The 13457-nt window shown below is 50.1% G+C and overlaps 1 protein-coding gene across 1 annotated transcript; it reads left to right on the top strand.

Moving 5' to 3' along the window:
• The first annotated feature begins 1261 nt into the window (after window positions 1-1261).
• CBY3 (chibby family member 3) lies at window positions 1262-10428 on the top strand. Its single transcript, XM_007673102.3, is given in 3 exon segments — window positions 1262-1723; window positions 9585-9829; window positions 9832-10428. Coding segments are annotated over 3 exon segments (738 nt in total). The 5' UTR covers window positions 1262-1706; the 3' UTR covers window positions 10308-10428.
• Window positions 10429-13457: the final 3029 nt, after the last annotated feature.

Raw genomic sequence — 13457 nt, 5'->3', positions numbered from 1 at the left:
GGCGGTGTGGAATGATTAAGGTAGAATTGGGGGAACATGTATGGACCTTAAAGGTTTTAAAGGGTGATCCTATTTTTTGTACTGTGCCACCAAAAAATGTTTCTGATCGTGTTTCTGAAGCAGAAAGATATGTGAAAAGGTTTTTGGCTCTCTAAGAGAAAAATGCTACATAAATATCTGTCATCACTGTGGTTATGAAGGACACAGCGCAGCTCCCATGACCTCTGTCAAGATCTGTCAGGAGTATTTATTGAACACCTAATGTGTGCAGACCAGAATCAAGAAACAAGAGGAGCATTGATATTTGCAATTTGGAAAAGGCCAATTAATGGTATTTATTGAGCACTTACTCTGTGCAGAGCATTGTACAAAGTGCTTGGGAGAGAGGGTACAATATAACGGAGTAGGTAGATATGTTCCCTGCCCAAAATGAGGCACCCTCACTCTTACTCCATCAGTCAGTCTCTCCATTATGCTTACTTTCTGCAGGGCACCATACTCTCCCAAGCGCTTAGTACAGTGCTCTGCACATATTAAATGCTTAATAAATACGATTGATTGTACTATGTATTTAGGAGAAAATAATAAGAGGTTTGCTTTTTTTCATGGTATTTGTTAACCACTTACTATGTGCCAGACACTGTACTAAGCACTGAAGTAGATATATGGGGCTCACAGTCTTAATCCCCATTTTACAGATGAGGTAAGTGAGGCCCAGAGAAGTGAAGTGTCTTGTCCAAGTATGACAAGCAGGCAAGTGGCAGAGCTGGGATTAGAACCCAGCCCCTCTGACTCCCAGTTCTGTGTTCTTTCCACCAGGCCATGCTGCTTCTCCAGAGTTAATAATAATAATAATAATGTTGGTATTTGTTAAGCGCTTACTATGTGCCAAGCACTGTTCTAAGCGCTGGGGTAGACACAGGGGAATCAGGTTGTCCCACGTGGGGCTCACAGTCTTAATCCCCATTTTACAGATGAGGGAACTGAGGCACCGAGAAGTTAAGTGACTTGCCCAAAATCACACAGTTGACAAGTGGCCGAGCCGGGAATTGAACCCACGACCTCTGACTCCAAAGCCCGTGCTCTTTCCACTGAGCCACGCTGCTTCAGTTAGTTAGTTAGTTAGTTAGAGTTAGTAGAGGAGATCCTTGCCCTAAAGGAGTTTACAGACTAGTGGGAAAGACAGACACTAAAATAAATTACTGGTAGTGAGGAGCAACCTAGTAAAGATCTGGACATAAGTGCTATGAGGAGATGGGGTGGGGTGAGTAATTAAGTGCTCAGGGGTTGAGGACTCAAGCGTACAGGTGATACAGTAGGCAGGTGGAAATAGGGTGGGAAAATGAGAGGATAAACAGGGAAGGCTGCCTGAAGGTGGTTTGATTTTTTAAATTAGGGCTTTGTAGATGGGGAGAGTGGTGGCTTGGCAGATTTCCCCAGTTATTTGCCTTCCCTTTTGCATCACCTATGCCCTTTGGCCCGTACCCCTAAATCACTTTGACTCCATCTCCACCCCAGCCCCGCATCTCCCTAAAGCACTTTAATACTGACCCCACCCCAGTCCCACAGCCCTTAGGGATGTAGCTTTATACTCTGCTAGTTCCCCTAGCATTATTTTAATTTCTCTCTCTCTCAACAGAAACGTCCTTGCGGGCAGAGGTCACATCTACCAACTCTGACGTACTGTACTCTCCCAAGCACTTAGTATGGTGCTCAGTGCACAGTAAGTGTCCAATAAATTCCATTGATTAAAGGAGTGGGAAGAGACTGGAGAGAGGGAGGTCAGCAAGGAATCAGATGCTACAGTCAAGGTGGGGTACGACAAGGTGTGGCGGCAGTCCGGATGGAGTGGAAGGGGCGGATTTAGGAGATGTCGTGGAGAACAGACAGGATTTGGGAACAGGATTTGGAGCTTGAACTAAGTGCTTACTATTTGTCAAGCATACACACTAAGTGCTGAGGTAGATCCAAGCTACTAAGGTTGGACACAGTCCCTGTCCCATATGAGACTCACAGTCTTAGGGGATGGAAGATTTAATCCCCATTTTCCAGGTGAGGAAACAGAGGCCCAGTGAAGTGAAGTAATTTGCTCAAGGTCATCCAGCAGAACTGGGGATTAGAACCCAAATCTTCTGGCTCCCAGGCCCCTGCTCTTTCCCCTAGGCCATAAGAGGGTGTTCTTACTGGGTGCTCTTTCGGAACAGTGAACTATTGCCTAAAATAACTGTTGTGTATTTAAAGTCACCCGAGGGTCCACAGCCACACACGTTGGCAAAAAGTGGGAGAAGTTCACGAGCACATAACCATTTGAGCTCGGCCTAATAAGCGTGCCTCGATCTACCTGGGAGGGGCCGGGGAAAATCCTCTGGGAAACAGCCGGGAATTGTCCTACCTAGAGTGAGGGATGACTAAGGGTGCCAGCTTTACAGGTGAAACCTGTTTGGCAGCTTCCTCGTAGGAGGAATCAGGAAAGTTTCAGGAAGGAGAGTTTTCATTTCTAACCCGTGGTCTGCACGCTCTTCGCCCAAAACACGCTTGAGTGGATGGACAACGGGGGACTTGGACCTGCTTGGGGCGGGGAAGACACCAAGGCCGTTGTCTCCTTGGGGGCAGAGCTGGTGTCGACAGAGTCTACTGTATTGTGCTCTCCCAAGCGCTTAGCACACTGCTCTGCCCACAATAGACTGCCTCCTTTAGGGCAGAGGTAGTGTCTACTGGCTCTGTCGTACTCTCCCAAATGCCTAATGCAGTGCTCTGCTGTAAATTCCTTGAGGGTAGGGATCCTGTCTCCCCGATTCTGTTGTACTGCACTCTTCCAACAGCTGCCCACAGTAAGCCCTTAATAAATCTCACTGATGGATCGATCGACTGCCACTGCCATATTGCCTCGGAGACATTTGGAAAACCGATTCATAATCGATACGATTGAATTATTCCTCCTGGGGGCTGCGGTTCCCGGGTTTGCCGCCAGGTGTCGCTGGGCGCAAAGGTAGCCGGGCTCGGGGCTGGGAAGCGCGTGGAATCCACTGTATCTATTGAGCGCTTACTCCATGCAGAGCACTGTACTAAGCGCCTGGGAGAGTATACTTTAAGAATAAACAGACACATTCCTGCCCACAACAAGCTCGCAGTCTGGGGGGGGGGGGGACGGGCATTAACAAATAAATAATTAGATCGACAAAGGCGTTTCTCGAACCCCGAGCCCGTCCCACGGGGACCCAGGTGGCCGGGGCGAGGGCTGGTTTTCATTTACTCAGTTCATTTGATCTTATTTATTGAGGGCTTACTGAGTGCAAAGCACTGTACTAAGCGCCTAGGAGAGTACAATAGAACAATAGCGGGCTCATTCTCTGCCCACAACGAGCGTACAGTCTAGCTAGGAGGGCAAGTAGCCGGGGCGGGGGGTAGGAAGGAGGGGGCTGGTAGCCAGAGGGCAGGTAGTCAGGGGGGCTGGTAGCCAGGAGAACAGATAGCAGTGGGGGGGAGGGGACAGATAGCCAAGGTAGCTGGGCAGGAGGTAACCGGGAAGGCTAGTAGCCAGGAGCTGGTATCTTGGGGGGCAGGTAACTGGGGGGGCAGGTAGCCACATGGGGAAAGTAGTCTTGGGCCTTCCAGTCACCCAGGTGTGAGAGCCACAGCCCCCCAGTGAGCCTCCAGGTGTGGATGTTTGCATTGTCTTTTCCTCTGGTGTTTCCTTGCTGGAAGATTTTCAGGTGGTTGGGTGCAGCCCACCACTGGAAGGTCTCTAATGTGACCAGAGCGGGGCAGGGGGAGGGGCTCCCAGAGGGCTGGGCCGAGGGAACGGAGGAGGCAGAGAAAAAAGCAGAAAGGGACATGAGAGGCCCAAAGAGGCATGGACCTCCCTGTGGGTGGGGAACATGACCAACTCTGTTGTATTGGAGTCTCCCAAATGCTAAATTCAGTGCTCTGCCCACAGTGAGTGCTCAGTAAATACCAGTGATGAGGTGGATGATAAGCTCAATGTGGAGCGGTGCTAATGGAGAAAGTAAGAAACAGCAGCGATTGGGTGCAACTGATGTCCCCAGTGATCCCCCAGAATTCCCTTGGGGCTGTCCACTGGATATTCTAAGCCACTTTCTCTAGGAGCAGCCAGGCGGAAAACCACCGTGCAATCTCCGGGAGCCTCAGCCTGCCTCCCTCCTTCCCCAGCTGCTGTAATTCCTCCAGGGCAGGGATTGTCTACCAACTCTATTGTACTTTCCCAAGGGGCACATAGTAGACTGTCAGCTTGTCGTAGTCAGGGAAGGTGTCTACCAGTTCTGTTGTACTCTTCCAAATGTTTAGTACAGTGCTCTGCACACAGTAAACTGTCAGCTCATTGTGGGCAGGGACTGTGTCTACTAAATCTATTGTACTTTCCCAAGAGCTTTATACAATACTCTGCACACAGTAAGTGCTCAATGAACGTGATTGATTGTTTGACTGATGGATCTCCTCTTTCCTCTGCTGATGGGCCCTGAAGTTCCTAATAATAATAATAATTGTGGGGCTTGTTAAGTGCTTAATCAAGCCCTGTGCTAAGCACTGGGGGACATACAAGATAATCAGACAGTCCCTATCCCTAGGGCTCACAATCTAAGGTGGAGGGAGGACAGGTATTGAATTCCCATTTTGTAGATGAGGAAACTGAAGCTTAGAGAAGTGAAGTGACTTGTCCAAGGTAATATAGCAGGCCAGTGGCAGAGCTGGGATTAGAACCCAGGTGTGCTGACTCCCGAGCCCATACTCTTTCCATTAGGCCTGCTTTCCCTGTCACCTTCTTACAGCATGGCCTAGTGGATAGAGCACGGACCTGGGAGTCAGAAGAACCCAGGTTCTAATCCTGGATCGGCCACTTATCTGCTGTGTGACCTTAGGCGAGTCACTTCATTTCTCAGTGCCTCAGTTCCCTCATCTGTAAAATGGGGATTAAGACTGTGAGCCCCACGTGGGACAAGGACTGGGTCCAACCTGACTAGCTCATATCTATTCCAGCACTTAGTATAGTGCCTCACACCTTTTAAGTGCTTAACAAATGGCCTTATTATTATTATTATTATTATCATTACCCCTAAATGAGAATTTGGTCTATCCCAAGGGCCTTTGGGTGAGGTGGGGAAGACGGGGCCAGGGGGTACAATGTGAGACTGTCCCATTGACCCTGGCGTATCTGGTCACTCGGCCTAAAGAAATGCCCTTTGGGCAGCCTTCAGTTTTGCCTCGAATTTTAACTGCCCTCTGGCACTGGGGTGACCCCACTGGTAAACACTAGAGCTGACTACTCAGCGAATATCAAAATGAACATGTCCCAGATAGAAAAATATTTTTTGGGCCACCTAGACTCCCCAGTGCCATGAGTGGAGAATTGACTCTACAGTAAGTGAGAGTACAGATAAAGGTATCTATCAAAGGCTCACAGGAGGTGACACACTACACTAATTAAGACACAGTCCCAGCCCACAAAGAGTTTCCACTCTGTAAAAGGGACTGGGCTTCTTTGGTGGGATAGGAAGAGGTGTGGAAACGACTCTCCCCTGGAGGAAGGGAAGGAGGGAGGCATGGCGAGGGAGGGGTGGGAAAAAGTGGGTTGAGAAGTGAGAGCAAGGGGCCATGTGCGTGGCTCAGTAGAAAGAGCCCGGGTTTGGGAGCCAGAGGACATGGGTCCTAATCTTGGCTCCACCACTTGTCAGCTGTGTGATTTTGGGTAAGTCACTTGACTTCTCTGGGCCTCAGTGACCTCATCTGTAAAATGGGGAGTAAGACTGTGAGCCCACGTGGGACGACCTGATCACCTTGTATCCCCCCAGCGCTTAGTGCTTTGCACATAGTAAGCGCTTAACAAATGCCATCATTATTATTATTATTATTATTATAATCATGCCAATGGAAGAGGAATAGGCCATTTTATTCTGGGATGATAGGTGAAAACTGACCTAGTAAACCTGATAAACTATGTTTCTACCCCAGTGCTTAGAACAGTGTTTGACACATAGTAAGTGCTCCCTTGATTCTATTTATTGCTATGTTCTCGTCTGTCTGTCTCCCCTGATTAGACTGTAAACCCGTCAAAGGGCAGGGACTGTCTCTATCTGTTACCTATCTGTACATTCCAAGTGCTTAGTACAGTGCTCTGCACATAGTAAGTGCTTAACAAATACCAACATTATTATTATTATAGTAAGCGCTCAATAAATACTATTGAATGAATGAATGAACAAATACAATAATAACAGTAGAAACAGCATAGGCCTGAGAGTCAGAGGAACTAGGTTCTAATCCTGGCTCTGTCTTTTGCCTGCTGTGTGAACTTGGGCAATCACTTAGCTTTTTTTGTGCCTCGGTCTTTTCATCTGTAAAATGGGGTTTCAGTACGAGTTCTCCCTCTCCCTAAGAACCCCAGGAGGGACAGGAACTGTGAAAGATCTGATTATCTTGTAATTACCCCAGAGCTTGGCACCTAGCAATACCACAGTTCTTCTTATTATTATTAGGAAATCTCCCCCAACAAGGAGACCAATCTTGTCCGCTGACCGCTGGAGAGCTGTCTCTCTGAGACCTCCTTTATGACTCAGGGCCATCACCTGGGTTGCCATAGTAACAGCAGCATCCAGGGCATCAGGTCCCGCTGGAGAACCAAATGAGGTCTAGTTGTCTGTTTCCGTCCCAGCGGAAACCCAGGTCTTTTTCTTTCCTTGTCTCGGGTGGTGGAAGGAGAGAGAACCCAGAGGAGCAGGAGTGGGCGGAAGAGACGCTGGGGTGTAAAAATGGCTTCCGAGCACTTCTCTCAAAAAAACAAATCAGGACCCCCGCAACCAAGAGACCAACTTCAAGGGAGCTTTGTGATTTTCATTCTCGACCTCAAATGGCCACTCCAACCTTCAGTCCCCTGTAGGAACAGGCTGTGCAAAGTTAAGAGGGAAAGGAAAATGTCCCACGGGGGTCCCTCTTCCCACCCCCAAGGCCTCCATCCAATAGGAGGCTCCCGTTAGGGACAATGCCGGGGATTGTTCCACTCTCACAATCCCTTAGACGCAGACCAGATGGAGCAGTGGTGGGCAGAGTGAGGCGGGAAGTGGCCCCCATCTTGGAGGAAGCGCAGCCCCCCCAGCCCCCTCGGACAGGAAGCAGCAGAGATTGGTGGGCTGGATGGCGGTGAGGCAGGGCAGCGGTCTGCATGTGGAGAACTAGGAGAGGAAGACTGCTGTCTCCTGGGGTAAGCAGACCCCCACCCCCAGCACCACCCCGGGCCACCCCTCTGAAATTGGGGTGGATCAATTCAGGCTGGCTGCTATTGGGAGGCATGGCAGACAATAACATTCATGATAATCTTGGTTTACTATGTGCAGAGCACTGTACTGAGCACTGGGTAATCAGATTAGACATAATCCCTGTCCCACATGGGGCTCACAGTCTAAGGGAGAGGGAGAACGGGAATTTAAGCTCCCTTTTAATAATAATAATAATGTTGGTATTTGTTAAGCACTTACTATGTGCAGAGCACTGTACTAAGCACTTGGAATGTACAGATAGGTAACAGATAGAGACAGTCCCTGCCCTTTGACGGGTTTACAGTCTAATCAGGGGAGACAGACAGACGAGAACATAGCAATAAATAGAATCAAGGGAGCACTTACTATGTGTCAAACACTGTTCTAAGCACTGGGGTAGAAACATAGTTTATCAGGTTTACTAGGTCAGTTTTCACCTATCATCCCAGAATAAAATGGCCTATTCCTCTTCCATTGGCATGATTATAATAATAATAATAATAATAATGATGGCATTTGTTAAGCGCTTACTATGTGCAAAGCACTAAGCGCTGGGGGGATACAAGGTGATCAGGTCGTCCCACGTGGGGCTCACAGTCTTACTCCCCATTTTACAGATGAGGTCACTGAGGCCCAGAGAAGTCAAGTGACTTACCCAAAATCACACAGCTGACAAGTGGTGGAGCCAAGATTAGGACCCATGTCCTCTGACTCCCAAACCCGGGCTCTTTCTACTGAGCCACGCACATGGCCCCTTGCTCTCACTTCTCAACCCACTTTTTCCCACCCCTCCCTCGCCATGCCTCCCTCCTTCCCTTCCTCCAGGGGAGAGTCGTTTCCACACCTCTTCCTATCCCACCAAAGAAGCCCAGTCCCTTTTACAGAGTGGAAACTCTTTGTGGGCTGGGACTGTGTCTTAATTAGTGTAGTGTGTCACCTCCTGTGAGCCTTTGATAGATACCTTTATCTGTACTCTCACTTACTGTAGAGTCAATTCTCCACTCATGGCACTGGGGAGTCTAGGTGGCCCAAAAAATATTTTTCTATCTGGGACATGTTCATTTTGATATTCGCTGAGTAGTCAGCTCTAGTGTTTACCAGTGGGGTCACCCCAGTGCCAGAGGGCAGTTAAAATTCGAGGCAAAACTGAAGGCTGCCCAAAGGGCATTTCTTTAGGCCGAGTGACCAGATACGCCAGGGTCAATGGGACAGTCTCACATTGTACCCCCTGGCCCCGTCTTCCCCACCTCACCCAAAGGCCCTTGGGATAGACCAAATTCTCATTTAGGGGTAATGATAATAATAATAATAATAATAAGGCCATTTGTTAAGCACTTAAAAGGTGTGAGGCACTATACTAAGTGCTGGAATAGATATGAGCTAGTCAGGTTGGACCCAGTCCTTGTCCCACGTGGGGCTCACAGTCTTAATCCCCATTTTACAGATGAGGGAACTGAGGCACTGAGAAATGAAGTGACTCACCTAAGGTCACACAGCAGATAAGTGGCCAATCGTTGAGGTAACTGAGGCCTAGAAGTGTGAAAGGACTCACCCAAGGTCTCACAGCAGGCAAGTGGCAGAGCCAGGAGTAGGACCCATATCTCCTGACTCCCAGGCCTGGGTTCTTTCTGCTAGGCCTCACTGCTAACCCCTACGCCAAACCTTTATCCTCCCATGACCTAAGCCTGGGCCCACATCGTTCCTTCTACTTGAATGAGGTCACTTCCTCCCAAAATCTTTTCCTTTGCCCCACCTACCTGCACTATTTGGGAGGTCCTCCTTCCCCCAGTCCCCAGCCCCATTAGAGTAGGGAGCCAGGGAAACAGCCAACAGGAGTGGAGTCCAGGCTCCAAACTGGAGCTTGGGATGCAGGTGGCTGCAGACAGATCCCAGAGGGATCTGCCGTGATCTCAAGCAAGCATCCACGGGGTCCTCGGGGACTGCCCTTCCTTTCCTAGCTAGGAATTCCCAAGCACAGTAGCTGTCTCCTGTGTAGAAATGGGGAGAGCCTCTTCTCGGTTCTCAGCGAGGCCTCCCTGGGGAGCTAGTAAATCCATCTGGCTGGAGGTGGATGGGTGGCAGAGGGAGATGCCCTGAAACCCTAGGTGAGAGGGTAAACTCCAGGGTCGGGGTCATAGTGCTTAGAAGTTGCTAGGGCCCCCCAATGGGAACTGACATCCCGACGACGTGGGCCGGCAAGGCCTCCCCAAGTGCCTGGGTTCCCCCCACCGCTGTCCCATGGGCTGACCCAGGTGAGGCTGAAGCGACAGAGGGTCCTCGCTCACTCTGCTCCTGGCCACACTCTCCTTACAACAGGTCAGTCCTGCCACCTCCGGCCCCCACAGCCCTGGCCTCTCTCCCCCAGCGACTCGACTGGCTGAACGGCGATCTGTTCCGCCCGGGAAGTCCTCCTCGGGAAACGGTGCTCCTAGCCATTCCCTCCCCGTGGTCTTTCGGAGCCCCCTCCTCTTCCTCCGTTGCCCGGGCTGAGGCGGCTCCGCCATGGCAGGTGTCAGCTGCTGCGTGTGGAGCCAGCTCGCGGACTCTGTCTCGGCTGGGCTGGGTCAACTGCGCCAGTTTTGGGAGGATCACTTCTCCCGTCGTCGCTTCTCCCCGCGGAGGCCACCCTTGCGCCGGATCTCCTTCATGTCCACCTTCTATCTGCTGGACCACCGGACCCGCCAGGCGGAGCTCGGCCTGAGCTACGGTCCGCCCCGGACCCGGCTCAGCAGGCAAACGCTCATCTTCCTGGAGGGCCGGTGGGTGAACGATGGTGAAGCGGCCCACTCCCCGCCCTTGGCCCCCGCCGGCGGCAGGTCCCCGGCCAGGCTGGCCAAGGTTCAGTCGCTGTTGGAGGAGAACAACTACCTGAAGCTGCAGCAGGAGTTGCTGATGGACATGCTGACCGAGGCCACGGCCCGCTTGCAGGCACTGGAGAAGAAACCCAGCAGAGACCCCGACTCGGCCTCACGGGCCTTTCCCAAGAACAAAGGGGACGGGAGGCTGAAGGGGGACGCTCCGGCTGACCCGCGGAGGTAATCGTGGTCCAGAGGGAGTGGGCCGGCCGAAGACAGCTCTGTGCCCGCCCCTTCCTTGCCTCCCAGGTACCTTAATAAAAGGGAGATTGAGCGGCGCCTCGGCCTCTTCCCGCCAGGATTGACTTTCGTTGTGGGTCATGGCCTTGTCTCTCCGTTTCACCTTCTTCGCTCTCCTTCTGTCTCCCATTCCTTTGTCTTCCTGTCTCTTCACATGCTTCCTACCTCCCTTTCCTTTCTCTCCTTATGCACTGTCCACCTGTCTTCCTTTCTCCCTGCCTCCCTTTTCTCACTCCCCTCCTGTCTCCATTTCCTTCCCTCTCTCCCTGGACTTCCAGATTCCATATTGGATTCCCCCCGGCCCCAGCGTTCCCCAGTGAAGTTACTGCTCCTGCTCCTACTGTTATGGTATAGGGAGATGCTTACTATGAGCCAACCACTGGAGTAGTCACAGGATAATCAGCTCGGACACAGTCCCTGTCTCACATAAGGCTCACCATCTAAAAGGGAGGGAGAACAGGAATTTTACCCCCATTTGTGTACAGATGAGGAAATGGAAGCACAGAGAAGTTAGTGACCTGTCCAACATCACAGAGCTGGCGAGTGGCAGATCTGGGAATAGAACCTGGCTCCTCTAACTTCCAGCCCCTTTACTTCTTCCACTAGATTACCACTTAATCAGTGGTATTTTCTGTGTGAAGAGCACTGTACTGAGCGCTTGCATCATACGAAGCCCTTGACCTGTACAAAGGGTGGTAGTCTTACAATTACAAGACAACAAGTGCTGCAGGTTTCAATTTCCCTCCTGCGTGGCATCTTCGGAAAGCAACTGCCCCGTATATGAATCCTATCCTAGGCAGGATCCTGAGGAACTTCAGATGCCACGCCTTTCTTGGAGGGTGTCGGGAGAAAAGGGAGCAGATGTTGATGGTTAGTACAATGCAATCCATCATAATAAAAACCATCACTGGGATATTTGATAAGTGCCCATTATGTGCCAAGCACTCTCATAATAATTATGATATTAAGTGCTCACTATGTGCCAGGCACTGTACTAAGCGCTGGGATGGATACAAGAAAATTGGGTTGGACACAGTCCCTGTCCACATGGGGCTCAGAGTCTCAATCCCGTCTTTATGATGAGGTAACTGAGGCCCAGAGAAGTGAAGTGACTCACCCAAGGTCACGTAGCAGACAAGTGGCAGAGCTGGAATTAGAACCCATGACCTTTTGACTCCCAGACCCATGGTCTATCCACTATGCCTTGCTGCTTGTGTACTAAGCACTGGGCTATATACAAGGCAATCAGGTCCCACATGAGGCTCACGGACTAAGTAGGACAGAGACCGGGTATTGAATCCTCATTCTGTAGATGAGGAAACTGAGGCCCAGAGAAGTCAAGTGACTTCTTGTGGAAGACCTGGGATTAGAACCCAGGTCCTCTGACTCCCAAGCCCGGGCTCTTCCCACTAGGCCACCCTGCTTCCCAAACTGACCGATCTGGGGACTTAGAATCGGTTTAGGTTCCAGGAATGAGGTAATCTTAGATTTAGGGACATTCTGAACTGTTCTGTTCTAGGACCAGGCCATTCCCCAGTAGGGCTGGTATGTACCAGGATCAAACTGTATCTCATTCTTATTCGCTCTGGAAAGGTCAGCTCCCTTTCAGGTTTCTCAAGTTTTCTTGTTACACCTGACTGCCTTTCTTTTCTCACCATTTAGCTGTCTCAAACCCTCAAGAATGTACTGAGCACCTACTGTGTACAGAGGCATGATACTAAGTCCTGGAGAAGAGTACAACAGAGTGAGTAAATACGATCCCTGCCCTCAGGGAGTTTACAGTCTATTGTGGGCAGAACACTTTAAAAAAGTACAATAGAATGAGTAGACCCTATCCCTGACCACAAGAGGTTTATAGTCTGTGTGCAGAGCACTGTACTATGCCCTGGGGGCGGGGCCTGGGGGGTGGTGTGTGTGTGTGTGTGTGTGATCGAGTTTGTAGACCAGATCCCTGTCCTCTAGGAGCTTACAGAGAAGGAGCGTGGCTTAGTGGATAGAGCATGGGCTGGGAGTCAGAAGGTCGTAGGTTCTATTGCCATCTTCTGCCACTTGTCTGCTCTATGACCTTGGGCAACTGCTCTATACCTCAGTTACCTCATCTGAAAAAATGAGGATTGAGAGTGTGAGCCCCATGTGGGGTAGGGACTGTGTCCAACCTGATTAACTTGTATCTACCGCACACTTAGAACAGTGCTTGGCACATAGTAAGTGCATACCAATTACCATAAATAGTATTACTATTACAGTCTGTGTGCACAGCAGCGTACTGAAGCACTGGGGGAGTACAATCAAGTTTGAAGACATGACCCTGCCCTCAAGGAGCTTAGTCTGTGTGCAGAACACTGAACTAAGTACTTGGGGAAGAACGATGGAGTTTGTAGACACCATCCCTGCGAGGCATATGATTGTATTAGTAGCCCCGATCCCTGTCCACCAGGAATCTCTCACTGGAATTTACAGTCCAGGGGGAGACCAGGACCCAAATTAATGACGAGGCAGGAACACAAAGAGCGGGAGAGAGATCAGCCTGGTGCCCTGTGGTCGAGAAAGGAGCAGAAGGAGGCAAAAGCGAAAACCATAGCCAGTATCACAAATCCCAAACAAGACAGCACAATCAAGGGTAGAGTGTGTGTGCACAGCTTGGTCAGGTGAGTACACTTGCTCCCACCACTCTAACCCCTCAAACCCAAGCACGTAGCGTACCCAGAAGGGAGAGAGAGCAGCTACGTATTCAGTCATTCAGTCATATTTATTGAGTGCTTACTGTGTGCAGAGCGCTGTATTAAGCGCTTGGAAGTGTACAATACAACAATGAACAGACATGTTCCAAGCTACTTAGGTCTGAGGATGTTTAAACTCCACCCATGTGACTGAATCTATAAATCTGGTAGATCATTAAATATTCAGCTCAAAGGTTGGGTGAATGATAAATCAGGCCCAGTTGGATATTCTCTTCAGAGATTTTCCCCTTTAACAGAGGCTCAATATACTCTCCATATGTTCCATACTCTCCTCTAGACTATAAGCTCCTTGCGGCCAGGGAATATGTCCACCAACTCTATTATATTGAACTCTCCCAATTGCTTAGTACAGT

The sequence above is a fragment of the Ornithorhynchus anatinus genome, chromosome X2, assembly GCF_004115215.2.
Source record: "Ornithorhynchus anatinus isolate Pmale09 chromosome X2, mOrnAna1.pri.v4, whole genome shotgun sequence".
In the NCBI taxonomy this organism is placed as follows: domain Eukaryota; kingdom Metazoa; phylum Chordata; class Mammalia; order Monotremata; family Ornithorhynchidae; genus Ornithorhynchus; species Ornithorhynchus anatinus.
Note: the sequence above shows the minus strand (reverse complement) of the source record. Positions and strands in the feature narration are given on the sequence as shown.